This window comes from Ambystoma mexicanum, chromosome 11 (genome assembly GCF_040938575.1).
Source record: "Ambystoma mexicanum isolate Mex_15411 chromosome 11, UKY_AmexF1_1, whole genome shotgun sequence".
NCBI classification, from domain to species: Eukaryota; Metazoa; Chordata; class Amphibia; order Caudata; family Ambystomatidae; genus Ambystoma; species Ambystoma mexicanum.
Window position 1 is genome coordinate 1,279,709,803 of NC_090934.1, and position 19,242 is coordinate 1,279,729,044.

The 19,242-nt window shown below is 44.1% G+C and overlaps 1 protein-coding gene across 2 annotated transcripts in view; it reads right to left on the reverse strand.

The window, feature by feature from the left end:
* THSD4 (thrombospondin type 1 domain containing 4) overlaps positions 1-19,242 on the reverse strand; it is a 1,773,455-nt gene that overhangs the window by 98,139 nt on the left and 1,656,074 nt on the right. For both annotated transcript variants that reach the window (XM_069624755.1, XM_069624756.1), the window contains 2 exons: positions 15,962-16,201; positions 1,465-1,594 (listed from right to left, as the gene is read on the reverse strand). In XM_069624755.1, coding sequence (XP_069480856.1) covers positions 1,465-1,594; positions 15,962-16,201 — 370 coding nt within the window. The remainder of the gene's footprint in view (positions 1-1,464; positions 1,595-15,961; positions 16,202-19,242) is intronic.

Here is a 19,242-nt window from a genome sequence, read left to right on the forward strand (position 1 = left end):
GGTTCGATAGATTTATAGGTATATCGAGCTGTCCCTGAAGTAAACATGTAATGCCCTAAAGGTATACAAGTTGTAGTGAGATTGTGTCATTATGAAAGCCATTCAAGTTTTAGTGTCTGGTAAGAAGTATTTCTTTGCAGCCATCAATCCCAAATGTAATTTTAATTATACTAATTAGTTAATAACACAAACCTTATGCTCTCAATAGACTCAACTTGACTTTTGCCTGCGATGGAAACAAACCTTTTGTTCAGACCTTCTTCTCAAAGGTCCCCATTTGTTGTGGACACTCTGATAACCATATGAGGAGAGTGGTGAGTCATCATATTTGCTTAATTTCAGGAGTTACTCTGGCTTCCCATTCGTTAGTCCTCCGTAGTGAGTTTTGAAATGGTAATTACCGATTGCCCTCACCACCGGGAGCCAATTTGCTACGCTCTATGCACTATTGATATTCTTCTTATGTATGATAAACATTGAATGGCATGCATTTTTGATACACGATTGTCTTGCAATACTTTGCCATATAGAATTTTGAATTGGTAACAACCAATTGGACTTTCACAATTAAACATAGGACCGATTTATTAATTTATTCTGAAAATTGAGTCTTACAAAATCATTAGGTACGAAACAGCTGGATACGAGCTGTGCAGATGCTGAGGATATTAGCAAGCTCACTGGAATTTTCTAAAAAATTCAAATTGCATCTATACTTTAAAATGGATCAAAATGATGCTTCGAAATCAGTGCTGGAAATTGACAACAATTACTGGGGGAACGCCTCCCCCTCCCTTTCGCGGGTGAGGGAGTGGAGAGATGGGGCGATTGTCAGTGGTGTGGACAGGACTGAGGCCGGATTGTCGATGGTGTGGGGTGGAGCTATGTTACGAATGATGTACGTGTCCTGAATATAGGATACTGGCTGCTTTACATAAACACAAAGTGCATTTTGGGAACATAAGAATGACCACCAATTTCTGTGCTAGTAATTCAGACGTTAATTTCTTCGGAGCATGCAATGCACACTTGGTATGGTGCTCATTTCCTCTGTCAGAATAGTCACCCTGACAGTAAAATGTGTGCAAATAATAAGACGTTTACAACTTTGGACTCTTTCATTTGTTGAGCTTGGGCTGTTGAACAAAGAATGACTTTCAGATGCAGTCTGTGAAGTTGTTGCATATCTCAGCTCAGCTGTACGCATAGAAACACTGTGTCTGGCACTGTGTCTCTATGCGTGCAGCTGATCACCAGAAACCCCCAACCCCAAGATGAGGAAGCCCTCTGCCCCAGGCAGTTTCCTGAACGCTGTGTGTTAAACACAGCATTCAAGAGACTCAAGGCAGTTACGGGCAGAGATCGTCCTCAACTTGGGCTCCAGCAAGATAGTTTTTGCAGGAACACAGTCTTGTTCGAGCCCAATTCCTCCCCTGTAGACAATAAAAAGTGGGTGTTTCTTACAAGGCTGGGCACGGGAAAACGTTGCAGGGTTCTTCCTCGAGGCTGGGTTTGCTGCTGGAGTCACAGAAGCTGTCCGCTGCCTCTTCTTGGGTATTTCTATTAACGCAACGGAACACTGGGAACCGCGAACCTGTCGACGTAAGGAATGTATATATATAAATTCCAATTATGATTTTAAGTAAAATAAATGCAGATTATGAATACACCATGAAATCACATAGTCAGCAAGCCAAGGAACATCCATTGACAGCAATAAAGTATAGTGTCTGGTGAGTATGTCAGCACTTGCAGAAACATAATGTGTAAATAGGGTTCAACAAGTGTAATTTTTTGGGGACCTGGTGGGAGCCGCATTAACCAAACAAGAACACATAGGAAAAACCTCACACCAATTTGATCCCTACCCACACTAAATACATCAGAAACAATATGCTTTTAGGAAATTACACGTCGAGCCTCATTATGAATTTGGCGGTATTCTGGCAGATTTACTGCTGGATACCACAAAACTATATTACAGTTACCTCCACTTGGCCCGGTGGAATTACTGCTGTATTACAAGTGCCAGTGTGGCAGTGTTAGTCTCCATTTATGGAGTCCATAGGAGTGCACGGTATTTCAGCAGAATTAACACAGGCGATAAATCCACCAGCGGTAATCCCTGCTGGCGGTAATTCCGACAAAATGGCTGCATTTTTGTCGTAAAGTGGCAGATTTACCTCCAGCATTTAGCTGGAGGTTTTTCATCCACCACACCTCCAAAACTATAGTTGGGCTGTGCAGTAATGCATTGGTAATGGGGCAGTAACTCGGCGAACACTGCATTAGTGCAGATTTTAGCCGCTCCGCCCAACTCTTAATAAGGCTGTTAATGTCTTTAAAGCACGATGTTATTGCCTTCTCTAGTCTTTCAAGAGTCAGCTGCCTAATCGACCTCCTGGACGCCAACCGGAAATAGGTTCGGCCTAATTGCATGACCTTGGCAGGATAAAGATGCACTGTTCATCGTTCATGAAGTCGAGCTTTTCTCTTGTGCTGCATTTATTTCTTTTGTCACATTGCAAAATGGTTTTGGATTCAGTTGAATTCTTACATGCAACAACCCATGACCAATTAATGCTCTGTGCCACATGTGCTCGGCTTGCTTCTTTTGTTCGCGAATCCTGTTGAGGGAGGCCAAGCAAAGCTCCTGGTGCTTCATGCAGTAATGGGGCTTTCTGTATTTTGGAAGCACAGCCAAAAAAAGGTCTGTCAGTGCTTAAAGTGAAGTTTAACAGGCAGGCCATTCGGAGCAAATTGTTTGCCCCGCTGCTATTTTGCTCGTAGGTGTCCATACAAAGCTTTTCCTCTGGAGCAATTTCACTGTTGACTTTCTACTTACTGCTGCGCAAGCTCATAGATCTTCCCCAAATATGATTGTGGGCCAGTCACTGCACGCTGACTGCTGCTAGGCACGGCCAATTCGTTGGTGCCTCAGGATTTCATCTCACAGTTATCCGGCCAGACATGAACTAGTACCATGGCCATCCTGGGTGGATTCTCCAAATGACCCCCTTTGGGACAGGAAAGTGAGCCTACTAAGCTTAACACCCCCTAAAGGTCATGGCAAGCCAAATACCACTCAAGTGACCCCCCTACCTTTGAGGACAGGGAATCCCTAGAAAGGCATTTACATGGTTTTCCATATTCCCAACCCTCTGATAACTTTGTTCGGCTACATCAGGGTTAAACGGTGTGATGAATTGAAAATGGTGGAAGGAAAAACTGGTGTGGTTTCTGGCATTCAATACGCACAGTTTTCATTGGGAATGAAAGAGCAGTGGGAGGTCCCCCTTCTTTGTAGAAGGAAGGATAAAGCACCATTCAGGATTGAAGAGAGAGAGAGCTGCCAACCACAGGGCCGGAGAGTTGAGAAATCCTCCTCCGGAGAGGTGTGGCAAGAGACGCAAAGCATGCACCAGAAATTGCAAGCTCGTCCGTGGCCGAGCCGTTAAACATTGAGAGCCCTACGGAACTAGGAGCCGGGAAGGCTCGACCATGAGGAAACACATGAAACTGAAACCACTGAACAAGCAGTTTCTCGAGATGCTAGCACCGAGGTTACGCTGACAACTCACCGTGCCAAAGCAGAGAAGCAAGAACATGTCACAGAAACAGAAAAGCAGAGGCCTGACTTCCCAATTCACCTGAGGATCACCGTCAAGAAAGCAGAGGTACATGGTCAGTAGAATGGGTAGTGGGGAGGTGGGACCCAAACCTGCCCCCAAAATGGGATGAGATAAACCAGACTGCAGCGAGGGGTGAGAGAAGAACAAATCCAAGATGGGTTGAAAGAGATAAGACTCCAAGGAGGGGTGAGCGTACCCAGACTCCAAGGTAGGGTGAGAAAGGTTAAGACCCCAGCTTGGGCGAGAGTGACAGAAGCCTAAGACAGAGGAGAGACACAAGACCCCAAGATGAGGTGCAAATAACCAAAACCCAATACAGGGTACCAACCAAGACCTGCCTCTGATTCAACAAAGCCTGGAACCTGCCCCATAGATGACACCAGAACACTCTTCCAGAAGAAGGTGGGAGGGGGCTAGAAGCAGATAAAAGGCACTCATGTATCCGACTGGCCTGAGCTGGAGAGAGAGCATTTCAAAAGACATTCAGACCACTGGAATAACTGTGCATCAAGGGTGGGGAGGCATAGGAAGGAAAGCATTCCTGAGTGGGGTTAGAAACCAGCCACAATTCATGTGCAAGGGCCGATGGCCTCAGTGTATCTTTGTTTGAATTATATATTTTGTTGTAAATGGTAGGGACAGAATTTCGGTTAATACAGGCTTTCGACAAAGGATATCCTTGTTTTTTCAACAACCTTCCATACAAGCACCCTTTGGCAGTTTCTTAGAGAATAAGGACAAGATCTTGGAGCTAGGGACAGAATAGATTTATAGCTGGTGATAAAAGAGAGTCTGTCACAATGTGACCATATCCGTCTCCTGATTCTGATCTATCACAGCACCCATCCCAACAATCAAACATCAGTAATCTACACCTCTTCAAATAACTTCGACATAGAACCAGCGCATCCTTTCAGTATGGCACACAAAGCTCCCTGCCAGCCAGATAATTGAAGTAATCTTGACATAGACCACCTTGGAACAGACCCACACATTAGCCAGGTGCTTTCAAACTGCAGGCGTCAACACACTAGAAAATCTATCTTGCATTTAGTATCTATTCCCACTAGCCAAACCCAGCCCCTACTCCACCTGTTACTGGGATATTACGGGTGCTGGCAACAGCAGTAAGTTCCCATTGCTCCATGGAATGGTTTTGCCCCTATCACCGGCAGCAGAGGTGCAGGTGATAGCGGCAATTCTTTGCTGGTAGGGGCCTAAACTCCCAGCAGGTCAGTGCAGTCGGAAGTTCACTGCCCCTACAGCAAACTCTGAATGTGCCGGTCCGGGTAAAATGCTGGATCTGGTATTACCGGCCGTTTTACCAGCATTTTTCCCAGACCGGCACACTCATAATGAGGGTGACCTGAGCTCCATATATATATGTACATCTATCAAAATCAAAAGCCTATCAATAGGCATGTGGAGATACTGGATGTGTGGTTTAGAATGAACTGAATCATTAATGCAGCTAGTGTTAGAGTGCCCCTCATTCCAGCAGCAGAGAATTTACCATCTGGGGTCCCTCTTGCACTCAACTGCTTGTGTTTTGACTATTGATTTGTGGGAAAGGCTCATGACCACTTCAAATCAAACTTTATTAATTGCTTTGACATTTTTACTAGACAAAATTATCTTGGGTTTGAAAAATAGAATGGCTGAGGGTGAATCAGCATGGACAGAGATTGGGCTTAGTTATTAGTGTAATTTACTAATTGTGTGATTATTCGTTTAATCTGATTAATGTTGTGAGAAAAGATGTCATTTGATGGTCTTGCTCATTTTTGTTGTTATTTTTGAACAATTTTGATTAATTTTGTATTATCTTTTGTCTTAGCTGAGTGTAAAGGTTTCTTGTAAACTGTAAAAGACTTTTATAAGAAATAAAAACATGCAAAAAAAGCAAACATGCCCACCCGCACCTTTGGCCCAGAGAACTTACAGGTTAGCAACCCTAACATTTGGTGGCCACCTAATATTCACGGGTCACTTTAGGGGCGTTGAACAAGCTACCACCCAGACACAAAGAAGCACTATAGGCACCCCCACTGGTCCCCATGCCCAGCCCACTGCTGGACCCCAAGCAGTGAAATAGGGTGCAAAGTCAAAGCTGCACACAGTGCTGCAGGGGCATCCCAGGGCGCAATAGGGCAGTAGGGCAATTTATCTGGCCATATAGGGGATGGCAGCTGCCCCTCCCTAGCAGGGCTCCAATTGATAATTGCTGGATGAACCTCCAACCTTTCTGAGTGGTGCAGCTTGCTTTATCTTACTTCTCGTCAGAAACTGCTATAATAGCTCTAGAGAGGACTGAGTTTGGTATTCCTCATTTACATAACTATTTAACTTAATTGAAGCTGGCTTTATGGACCCCCACAAAGTTGGGGGATTGAAAACATGCATAGCATGCCCTTGATATCCGTGGTCGACAAACTGTGCCATTAAAGTGAGTATTACAGGACACTATTATTAAACATCATGGGAGTAATGCAAAATAATGTCACGTACTCTTTCATTTGTATAGCGCCTTTTTCCTTTCAACATAAGCTCTATACTGAAGCCTTATATTATTATCATCATGATTAGGCGCCGTGTCTTTCACTCTCTCAAGCTACAAAGCCTGGGCAAAGTGCTTTGTACAAACCTTCAACCTTTAGAATTCGACCACATCATACTTCTTGCCCTTTTGAAGGAAGGTCTGACAACAAAAGTTGAAAATGATTAGACAGTTGATAATCTATCTTCCATCTATGCATAGATATTTGTATATCAGTGAAAAACCTATGAAGTTCAGTGAAGAAACGTTGTTAAAGGCATGTTATGGTAACAAGTAAAACCATCTTTCATGTCCTGGGTGTTAGTCTTAGCAGTGCACAGTGGTGGCGTGAGTTATGGGTTCTTATCGTACCATAACTGGCACATTTCTGGGGGGATTCGGTTTTACTTGTGACCATAACGTGGCTTTAACACAGTTTCTTCATTGAATTTCATAGGTTTTTGTTAGTGCAGCTTAACCATAATTTCCCTTTAACAACGTTTTTTCAATGCATTTCATGGTTTTTTTACCAGTGCACCCTAATTTGCTACAACTTCCTAATATCATACTTACCTCAAAAATAGCAGCATTTTCAGCAGATGTAGAGAGTTTGACCTGAAAACTTTGCTATTCCCCACGTTCTACCAACATTTTTAACTCTTCTACAAACTTTTTGCAACATTGTCACGTGACAACGCGCTAGCGTGCAACATGACAATGCGTTTGCAAATGCGTCTGCACTTCCCGAACGGGTCTGGGCTTCGCAAACATTTCAAAACTGCATTTTTAGCTGATTTAAGACGTTTCCAGCTGGAAATGTTGCAAAGCTTTTAGACATATTTTGACCGATTATCCATTTGCATTCTAAGACACAGCAGATGCTTGGAAGAATATTAGCAGAGCTGATTTTTATTTTCAAAAATGGCATCAGCTATTACCATCTCTTCACCCCAGGAGCTACCACCACCAGCTGCAGGTCCATGAGTACCAACAGTAACCCCATACACGTGTTTCAGCCTTGTTGGGCCTCATCAGTGAGGTGAAGCTGTGCCTCTCTGAGCATAGTGAGCAGGGAGTCCACGTCTGGTTGCCCCCAAGTAACTCAGGGTGACCAACCCCAAGTAAGGAACTTGAGAGGAGTGCCAGCTACCTTTTTTTGAAATATTTACAAGGAACTTGGGGTTGGCCACCCTGAGTTACCTGGGGGGAACCAGACGTGGACTCCCTGCTCACTGTGCTCAGAGAGACACAGCTTCACCTCACTGATGAGGCCCAACAAGGCTGAAACACGTCTATGGGGTTGCTGTTGGTACTCTTGTTCAGAGTGGAATTGCCATAGCATTTCGGTGCTGGACTGCCCATATGGGCGGGACAAAGACTGATATGCAAATGGATATTTCCCAACTGTGAAAGGCACAGTGAGCAAAAAGCGTGTGCTGCAAACTCTCACCTCAGAACAGGTTATCATGCCATGTTCTTTCTGGAGAGGAGCGCCAGCTACCTTTTTTTGAAACACATGACATGGTTGCCTAGAAGCGGCAAAACATAAAAATGGTCACAGCAGGACCAAACAGAGCTCATTTCAAGTGTCTGGATACGAGGAACAGGACATCAAGGAAACCATGTTTCAAGGCTCTAGGACGCACCGTTTCCGAGATATTTGCACCACAGCGCTCAAAACATCAAAGTGGTCAAAGAAGGACCACGCAAATCTTATTTCAACCATCTTGATGCCAGGAACAAAACTTGTCGCTTATTAAAACCCTTTAACGATATTCCGGCGCCAGTCTTTGTGTGTTCCCTTAGTCTTCTGATATGATACATAATCAAGTCACTTTCAGGAGTCCTGACAATGACCCAATATGAAACTGTGCAATTTCAATGTCCAGTACATGATACTTCCCAATGTACAGGAAATTAATGATACCGGTTGGTCTGTGCAGAATGGAAACGTACTCCAGACCAATCCCCGCCCATAGAGGACATGTGGTTCACGGTCCGGCGATTATAGCTTTAACCTTCAAACTACTGTGTCTACATGTGTTTTTACTTACCAAGATGTGCTTCTATCTATCTGTATGTCTTGTTATCGTAGGCTGCTCTCTCAATGCAAACAGCCTTTCAATCAGCATATACATATTGTTAGCTCAACTACAGACATTGCACACCTGTGTTACCATTCTCTTGCACTATGTGGTATGGTTTTCCTATTGTACCAAAGGTGTTTCTGTGGCATAGACCTTTGCCTAGGAGATGTTATATCAGATTCTGACCCCCTCAGCACCATGGTCTCTACCGCTAGTCTGTGAGTAGGGTTCATGCACGTGCAGTTAACATGCCCCCATTCCCCAACAAACGTCTTTGTTGAACTCCAAATAAGGGAAAAAAACAAACAAATAAAATATGAAAATGTGGAGCAGGCATGGATACTGTGCTGAAGAACTGAACATGCTTGCTATGTAGGTTCATGAAATAAGCTGAAAAATAGTGGCAACAAGTGGAAACTTGGCAAAGGTTTTTGTTCACTATATTGAGACCAATTCGTGTTTCCTCACGTTTTTCTTAATGAGCTGCCACATTTGTGATACAGACCTGTGGACGAATTAGAACAAATATGCCACGCTGCACTGATCATCAGCACGCATTTTAGCATCCCTGGCACAATTACAGTATTACGGAAGCATGTCTGATACTGAATATGTGGGGTGCTGTTAGGGGTCCCATTTTCAGTATGTACATAAGGAAGTCTAGGTGACGTAAGACCACTACAGCGGTGATGGGTCCAATATACATATAAAGTAGCACAGCATAACATGCTTCCTTTCATGCATACCACACATATCATGTCAATCACTTAATACCCCAATGGGGGATTCTAGCAGTTGGCATTGATGAGCCAATAGGCACTCAGAAGGATGAGGGTGGAGGTGGATGCATAGATTACACCCACTTAGATAGCCTGGGCTTCCTTTTAAAGTGTGGTCTAGGGGATGCTGTACACAATTTCTACTAGAACGTGTGGGGCCCGGATGACGGGATTTGATCATGGTAATATCACTCCCGACCACTGAGGGGAGCCCGAGGGCGTCCATTAGGGTGGGTGTAGTTGAAGACTCCGCCTACCCCTTTGCTGGCCTTCAGGACCCTATCCCCAAACCCTGGGAAGGCCTCTTGCACACAGTGATCTTGTTGCTGTTGCTAAACAGTTTGTGATTGCAAGGCAGCATATGTTTTCCTTTTCTTAACATGTCCTGGTTTTTGAACAGTGATACAGTTTGGATTACCATGAAATGATCGAATTTCAAAAATCTAAAGGAGAAATTACCAAATTGTTTTCTTCTAATAATGGGGGTGATACCCCTGCTCCCACCTTACCCCTGACCTTAACTAATATCCTTACCCCATCCCACACCTATATTTTAATAAAATGTCAATACTAATAAGCCCAAAAAATGTGGTAATATCTTCCTCTGTTTTTTTTGGATTTGATTATTTTTCCAGATACCATACACTAGACACACTATCACCGCCAGCTGCTTTACATACTAGGTTCTCTGCTCTATCATATGATGTTGCTGTCTTGCTTTCATATTTAATATCGTGGGTACCAGCAAAAGAAGAGCAATTGGCTAAAGGAAGTTACAACATCTTCAACAGCCAATCGCTGCAGAGGCAGATAACACACACTCCTGGAATAGCAAGGTCTGGATATTCTAATGGAAGGGTGTGACAGATAAAGTTGATCACTTGTGATTCTCCATTGACCGCTTTTCTCCTATTCTTATTTGACTTTATTTTGTGTGAAATGCATCCATTTCTAGAGAAATGCAATGATAAAGCTGTATAAAAATTGGCAATCTTTCTGGAGTGGTTGCGGGGAACTGCCTCGTTCCCAGCAACCATATGCACAGCGGGATGTGGACGGAGGAGCGGCCCGGCGAATTATATGATTGTTTTTTTATAATACCCAGAGGTTTCTAAGCGCAGACCTGGGGATCGAACCAGTGCTGCTCCGTATCCTATTGCTTCCAAGGCGAGCATGTTGCCCCTGAACTATCCTCCCGAGACTATCCTCCAGAGACTGAATATGTTTTACAGCGGGGTAGCTGTAACCACCCCCTGCCCACTCCTCATTAAGGTAAGGCGCATTTGATGCCCGGGTTGTGTCTGTCAGGAGTGGCCTGGGGGAAGGGCTGCTCCCCTCAGGGATCTAAGGGCGGCACAACTTCTGACCATGGAGTCCCGAGCTGAGAGCAGTGAGAGTGGCGATACTGACCGCAGGGCTCTCAGAGCGGCACTCTAGTGATCAGAAGGTGAATTTGGAATATAAGGAAATGAAACAAGGAACAACAGCACCAAAGACATTAATAAACACGGATTCTGCAGTCATGAACCATTTAGAAACCACTCTGCTGCTGCCAAGAGCCCACCATAGGTCAGTGCTAAAGCCAAAGAAATGAAACCTAAAGGGAAGAGACTAACATCTGCTTGCTGGTTATTGAAGCTGCCTCCTAATGACCTCCATGTTTGTACAGCTGATCTGCAATCTGGCCAGGGGGTCTGCTACTCGCCCTGACATGGAAACTGACATATCCAGACGGGTCCAGGAGAAAGCGCTGGCCTAGGATATTGGCTTGAATGTTCAGCATTTTATTGCATTAAGTCTGCATGAAGCAAATGTCGACATAGCACGCCAGAGCAGAATTGCTGGAAGTCTGGGCCGGGACTAACATATCCCAGGCGAACTCATTGAAGTTAAGTATGAATAATATTGTGTATATCAACTCCAGGAGAGAGAAGGAGAGAGAGGGAGAGAAAGAGAGAGAGAGAGAGAGAGAGCGAGAGAGAGAGAGAGAGAGAGAGAGAGAGAGAGAGAGAGAGAGAGAGAGAGAGTTTCCATTGTTTCCATTTCAAGCAGCACAGTTCTTAGAATTCTAGAGGTTTGGATGGAGTAACACAATCATGGACGAAATCTGTACTAGCATAGTTTCAACTGGTTGAGATAACTTCAGAAATATTCTTCATCAGGACACAGACTGGAAAACGCTTTGTGTCATGCCACCGAATGTGATGCCCCTTAACACTGGGCAGCAGTGAGTACCTGCCACAGAAAGCCCTGGTGTGGGAGGGAAACCCTTACACGTGGAGGAATCTTTTCTGGTGGGAGCCCGCGCAAGACAACATTGCGGGACTGCATTTGGATTGTATCATGATGTGGCTTATGATAATATGGCCCTCAATTCAATGGTCGCTAGCATTGTGCACCAAGCAGGTATCCGAGAGCGGCCTGCCAAAACACTACCAGGATGTTGGCCGACATTTGTTAGCCTATATCTTGGCTTTGCACAGAGGGGAGAAGTGAGGATCTTATAGATAACAACAACATGTGGCGGTGAATCCACAGTGGTGAAGCCCCCTGCTGCCCACCTCCAAGGCAGGAGACCACAGATTCCCCCTCCCCTCCACCATACAGAGACATTTTTGTCGGAAGTGTATTGGTGAGTGTGGGCAAGGGAGGCTCAGAGATCAAGGGACATCTCAATAGAGATGAATCGTACTCTTCGCAAGCTTTTCTCGCCATCATGAAACCATACCTGTCCATTCATTCAGGCAGGGTTTGGTAGGTGATATGACCCTTTATCTGTTTGATGGAGTAAGCAGAAGCGGTTCCATGTCATTTCATCGTGGGAAGATTTTTCGCTGGCTTTTTTACCACAGATTTTTTTATGAAAAAACTCGAGTTTTTAATTTTTTAATTTTTGGGGGGTTCCCTCCCAACCCCCCACCTCTTTAAATGTTTTATATATCCCCGAACTCCCACACCCAATATACATATTTTTCCAACCCCCCCTGAAAAAAATTTGATGAGTTTTTTTGGCAAAAAAATCACGTAAAAAAAACAGCGAATAAACATCCTGCAATGAAAGGATGTCATACGGCAGAAGAATGTTGAAAACAGTTGCAAAGAGTAATTTTCATCGCAGCACCTTGGTTTTTCATTTCTTTGGTTTTAGGCACCAAAACATAAAGCTGATTTGTATTATTGTTTTTTATTTTGTTTTTACATTTGTAGAGCGCACTGCAGCTCAAAGGCATTGACGCGCTTTTTACAAGAAAGTGTAAGCAAGCAAGATTAAATTCAGACGGTGCTTACTTGGTTACAGCATATCCACAAGGTTTACAAAGTATAGTTATTTGGTTACAGTAGTGTACAGAGTAAAAGACAGAAGCATTTAGGCAAATAGACTTGTTTTGATGGCTTTATAGCCGAACGCCTAGAACTTGTTTGCTATTGAGCAACAGAATCCAGGAATGATAGAATGTTTTTGGCTACAGGAGGGGAGCTTGATTATCTTTGTGGTGTCCTGGGTGCATCTTTGAGCACAGACGGGTTACCTGAAGCTTCAGTAAACAACACACAGTGCACGAATCTCACCTCTGCGATTCACATAGAATTCCTGAAGTTCCAGCTGAAATTTTCCCAAAATCTGCACTTGGAAAATCACTAGCACCGTCTATCTGAATTTGTACTTGGAAGTATTGAGCATTCGTTATGTCACTTTGCATTGAAACAATGTACATAGACTGGAGTACATATTGCATTGGCAGGCCCTGAATCTGGTGCCTTGACAGTAAAGTGGTTGGTGTAATATTGAGCCAAGGACCAGGTGATGAAGGGGCGGCATAGATCTAAGTACACTTTAGAAGGAGGCAAAGAGACATAAATAAAAAGGATGTGCATAAGGACCTAGTGCCAGAATAAGCTAGTGATATACATATCCATAATAATAAAAAAATATGTAATTATACAGAGGAGTGGACTAGGGTCAGTTGATTCTCTCTGGTGAGGCGGTGGAGGTGCTCATTTGCTTACTAACTGGTGATGTTTTTGTCTGGTTTTAAATATTCCTTCTGGTGGGCTAGGGTTAATATCAAGGGAGATGGGTGTTTACAGGGAGAGAGAAGGAATGGGGAGAACACATTGTGCCAGGCATGCCGGGGTGGCAATTCATGGTTGCATTATACTGTTGGATGACTGAAAGATCCAATGTTGATGCCAACGGTGGGAGGGAATTATGGAGCCAGCAGGATAGTGGCTGTCTAGGAAGGCGAAACGTGTGTCATTGAACTCTGCATAGGCAAGTTTAATGGCATGGGTACATAGAAAACGAGAACATCAAGGGAGGGCTGGACATGCGCCGTGTATGGTTTGAATTCATTTTTGCGAAGGAAGAGGGAGGGTGGAGTTGTTTGATGAGGGGATCAAGATGATAAACTAAGTGAGTGGTCAATAAAGAGAGCTGAATATCGCAACGCTAAGGATAGGGAGGTGAGAATGAAGGAGTTCAAATGTGTGTAAATGGGAAGTTGTGCAGGTTTTCTAGGGAGTGGTCCGAGAGGGTGGAGTCAAGCTGTAGGGTACTATGTCCTTTCATCCCCAGGCATTTTAACGTGTATATTACGACAAATATGCTCATTGAATTGTTTGGGGGGGGGTGAGAAAGGGCAGATAAGGGTTTGGGGGGTGGGGAATTGCTAAAAATAAGTGTGGGAGGGGGATTTTGGGGGGCACCCCAGCCCCAAAAAATAAAATAATTAACTATGAGAGTTTTCATTAGAATGTACACATCAAAAAGACAGGGGATGAAACTGCAGGCGATGAAATGACATAGAACTAGCTGTAGCTGGCAGGCCTTAGTGATGTTGGAGCAGTTGAGGTCACCCATAATGACCATGGGGATGTCAGCTGAGTTAGATTCAAGTAGCTTATTAAGTTTGGAGAAGAAGAGATTGAGGGTTCTGGGTGTGCGGTAGACGAGAAGTGTGGCGGTAGCAAGAGGTTAGCTGTAGATGTTTTCAAGTGAGAAAGAAGGGCAGATGGTGTATCCTTGCTGACCATTAGGCCAACAACAACAGCTTTTTTTAGTAAATCAACTACAGCCAGAGTGGACTTGTCATGGGAGGGATCCAGGTTTGATTTATTGCCATGGCGGGGAGTATGGAGTGATCTGAGCCAAAGTCATCAGAAATGAATGAGGTTCTATTGCAGAAGGATTGGGCATTCCAGAGGCCCAAGTGAAGTCAGTGGAGGGAGCATAACATGACGAGGTAGGTGGAGGAGTAGTAGTGGGAAGACAGACAGGGTAGATAAGATTTGAGTGAGGTATGTGCAATGGAGTGGGGTGGCCAGGGAGCCATTTTGAAGTAGCGAAGGGAGATAGAGGACTAGCTAGAGTGGGAACATAGGGAGAGTGGGGGGACAGATGTTAGGGATAGGAGCAGGCTTTGTGATAGAAATAATTGTTAGGAGAAAGAGTTGGATAGGCAGAATCATGGTGATGTGCGTTATATATATGAGGGGAGAATGTGGAGGGACACTTGGAACATTTGAGCTGAAAGAGTTGTACGGAGTTGATGTATACATAATTGTTCCATCATGTGCCCTGTAGGGACAAATTGCAATAGGCTGGAAACAACCAAAACATTACAAATACATAAGGTAGACCAATAGCCACCAAAATCATTTACAATTTAGGAGCAAATAGGTGGTAGCGACCAAAATATTCAAGTTGAATACACTCGGCAAGTAGTAACTAAACATAAATGGCAGGTGAGTACTACTGGCTGATAGTGGTCAAAAACATTACCATTTTGAAGCAGTAGGGCAGTAGGGACCCAAAAAGACAGCTGATTACAACAGACCGGTAGTGAGCAAAAAGAACAATCTAGGAGCAATAGGCCGCTAGTGACCAAACCTACTAAACGTATGTTGCTAGACAGATTCCAGGCAGTGGTGGAAGGGGAGCTTAAGAGGACTGGTTGCGAGTAGGGAAGCTCAATTCTCTGACAAAGTATTGTGGGTCAATTAAAATCTTTGTATAATTGCAGGTATTTGTGGTGGTGATAAATGCTTAAGTATATTATGACAGGGTCAGTGGCTTGACACTGTCACGGGTGGTGTGGGAACCCACCCAGCACAGGTGATCACGACTCTTCCCCTGCCAGGAGGTCTATATGGCTACTAGCACCCCTATTTAGAGTGTAATTGTACTCAATTGTGGACCCTGACGGAAGTAGGGAAACAAGGGACCATGGAACAAATGGTCCTAATCTAAAATGGCCCCTCAGTAAATTAGTCCATGGCTAGGATACAAGCCAAATCACAGAAGGCTGTTGAGAGAGAGACGCTTGATGGCCGACGGAGGCATGGCTATTCCTTAATATAGATCCACCTGCATGGTGGGTGAGACAGGGAGAAACCTAGGAAGGTACAGGATTGCCCGTTAAAAAGAAACTGTGGAGCAGGTTTGGTACAGAGAGGTGTAGCGACAGGGTTTGAATGCAGGTAGTGACTCGGAGTTGGGGAGAGTCTGAATGCTTGTATTTGGTGTATTATTGTCCACAACCCAAGCTTTCACACTGATTACAATGTAGTGAACAGTGGATTTAGTAGGTTTTTTCCACCCACAGTGTCATGAAGAATTGTTTATCCTACAATGATAGTCTTTCAGGATGTAATAGCGATGTCTTGATTCTACCACCATCTTAATCTGAGGTTGCATTTTGGTCTATCTGAAAAGACATCTATGACGTCGCTAAAATAATGCATTAATTTAATGACCCGGTTCCCCACCAACTGAATCACCACATAGAAAACTAAAACAGCTTTTGATAGTCCATGTTAGCCATAAAGAAATTGGATGGACTTTAGGCTGTTTAAATCCCTGTTAAATGATCCCTCGGCCTCCCTACTGTGACGTTGTCTTAACCCATAATATTGAACAGGTCCTACCTTTCCCACAAGTGGTTGAACAGTCGGTGGCGCCAATCTGCTTCCAGTTGTATTCCCGATGTCTTCTTGGAGGCTGCACAGCTGGTACCTGATTGTCCGGCACATGGGGAGGATATCGCCCAGGCTGCCTGCCTTGAGAGGATGGATTTGTATTATATATGCTAGGATCACCAGGTGAATGAGTGTCTTCCTTCGAGGTTGACCTGTCTTCTACCTCTAACTGTCCATTGAAAGGATCGCCTAAGGACAGAAATAGCACCATTGATCAGTGTCAGAATAACAACATATACAGGAATATGCAGTATAGTTTTGTTACAATCGTACATCACACAACCTTGAGAAAAAACGTTTTATTCAGATCAAAAAGTATGCTCAGATTTCCAACTCTCCTGTAGGTTGTATTTTCCTACACATTTTATAACCATTGCTACATGTGCAATAAAAGCTCTGCTACCTAACACTCTATTTGCAAGAATGCTCTTTTAAATGGCAAGTTAAGTCATTTCTGGAAATTGTTTGGTTCTACTGAATAAAATGTCAAATAACAAAAACATTTCTTGTTAAATATGTATATTGGGTTTTTCATTTTGCATAGAACAAATGAAATACAACAAAAACTCTCCTGCATCCCCCCACCCCTTCCCACCCACCCAACATCGTCAGAGGAGAAGCCAACCCACCCACAGTCGACCCGGCACACTAGGAATTTCTTTATCACAGGAAGTCCATTACTTGTAGATTCTGTGGGCACCACTGAATTTTGAAATCACTTTGCAGATTTACCAAAACCAACCCCAAGTCGTACCCGAAGGCCTCGTTTGCCCCCTGTAGCCTATACGTGACCCATTCCATAGCCAGGAACATCCAGACCTTCTGAAGCCATTCATTTCCCATCAGAGGTTTATTTTGCTTCCAGCTCTGTGCCAGGGCTAGGCAAGCGGCTATCAATTAGACCATGAATGCCTTCCTTTGCTCTCTTGCCAACAAGCAATCTCCAGGTTCCCCGAGCCCCAACAACTATACCCTGGGTCCAATTCCTCTGACTGGCCCCAAATCAGCATAGGCCATGATTTTATGCGTTTCCCACCTAAGCCCTATATTCTGAACAGCCATAGCAGCAAAAATTCTTGACAGGAACGGCTCCAGATATAAAGCATAGTATAGCAGAGATGAGGGCACCTGGAAACACTTTTTGCTGTATAGTTCACCCTACAAATTTTAAATAAATAAAGAACCACCCTGCCTCGTCCCCCACATCAGAGGGATCTGCCAGGAAAGATGTGCGTTAAGGAAGAGCATTATTGAGGGTGAACAATAATTAGCTCTTATCAATGGCAAGAACTTAGGTGCAAACCCCATCTGTGTAAGGGACTGGGAAAGGAACAACTATGGGTCTTGGTGGAATGCTTTCTCAGCATCTAATTCGACCAGACCACTGGTTTTTGCTTGATAGCTATCTTTGCAATAAAATGACAGACTCTGTGGATGTTATCGAAGGTTTGCCTCTCAGGAATAACTCTTGCCTGGTCAGGGGCTCTCAGTTTAGAAAGTAACAGAGTCAACCTACTAGCTAGGATTTTGGAATGTATATTTGCGTCCGTATTAATTAAAGGGATGGGTCTGTGTGATCCGCAGCTGCCAGGATCCTTATCCGGTTTCGGAAAAATAACCATTTTTGCCTCCTCCATGGATCTGCTGATTGTCGTAGTCGTTGTATATGTATTAAACAGGCGTGTCAGCTAGGCGCTAGCTTGGATAGAAATTGCTTATGAAACAAGGCTGGGTAGCCCTCCAGGCCTGGCGCCTTGTTGAGCGGGACAGACTTAATCACCTCCTTCACTTCTTCCACTTGGTTGTCCCCCTCCAGCTCTTCCCTCTCAGCTTGTGTCAGCTGTTGGAGCTGAACCAAATCCAAGTAGATCACCTGTGCTTTTTCGTTTGGAGAGTCAGACGAGTAGAGCCTTTCGAAGAATGCTGCAAACTTTTCTACTCTCACCTTATTTTCAGTCACCAAATTCCCTGTGTCAGAGGCTATCTTTAGTATGGTTTGGGCTGCCGTCCTTTCCTTAAGCTGTCAAGCCAACAGACGATCAGCATTGTTTGCACTTATGTAATATCTTTGCTTCACGTAGAGAAAGAATTTCTCTGCTTTTTGGGTGCATAGCAAGTCTAGTTGTCCCTGGGTGTGCGGGAATGCCCTACATAACGATTTACACTGTTTCAAGACTAACGCCTGCCTGATCTCGTTTAATTGATGCTATAGGTCTTTCTCCAAGTGAGCCCACTGCTTCTCCCTCATGGCCTTTATCGCATTCAGTTTTCCTCTCAGCACTGCCTTAAAGGAGTCCCACAGCGTCTCTTGACTAATATTCAGAAGGTCATTTTCTTCAAAATATTTTTCTATTTTCCCACCTATCATCTCTGAGTACTGGATCTTTTAAATTCTTGCTGAGGAACCACACAATATCCCCCCATTCTTGTGGGTGCTAAATGTGATTTTCAAATGTGCATGATCATAAAGTGACGTCCAATCCACTTCCAGTTCTAACACCCTCCTCGTAAGCCTGGGAGTCACCCAAATATAATCAATCCTTGACATCGAGCTGTGTACATGTGAGAAATAGGCGTACACTTTTTCGTCGCCCTTCAGTAACCTCCAGCCATCCCTAAGAGTAAACCTCTTGCACATCTCTTCCAGTGCCTTAGATCGGGCTGGCATGGACCCTTACCCTCCCGAGCTCCTATAGACCTGTGGAGCCCATGCCAGGTTATAATCTCCTACTAGTATAATTTCCCCTTGTGTAAATGTGTCCAGCAAAGTGAGACCGCCTCGCAGGAAACCATCTTAGCCACTAATGGGAGTGTACACTGAGGCCAACATAAATAACTGTTGTTCGATATGTGCACAGACAAGTAAGCATCTCCCTTCCTTTTCTACCAATGTGTGTAAAACCTGCACATTTAGGGAGTCATTCAAAGCAACAAGTTCTACGCTTGTTTTATCCAGCACGTTAGCCTGATAGATAAAGTTTTGAGGCTAGATAACAGATTGCAAGTAAAAAGAGTAGGAGGCCAAGAAGCTCAGTTATGCAGACATTTTCCTGTGTTTTTGGCATCTCTAGTATCCTGAATGCTGATATTTGATAGTCAGTATATTAGGACAGCATCCGGTCACCACTGGTGCAGGATAACAGATCTTTTACGTATTGCCATCAAAACCTTCTCAGAGGATCAACCTCAAGGTCTCGAATAAACAAGAGCAAGGTCACGATTATAGACGC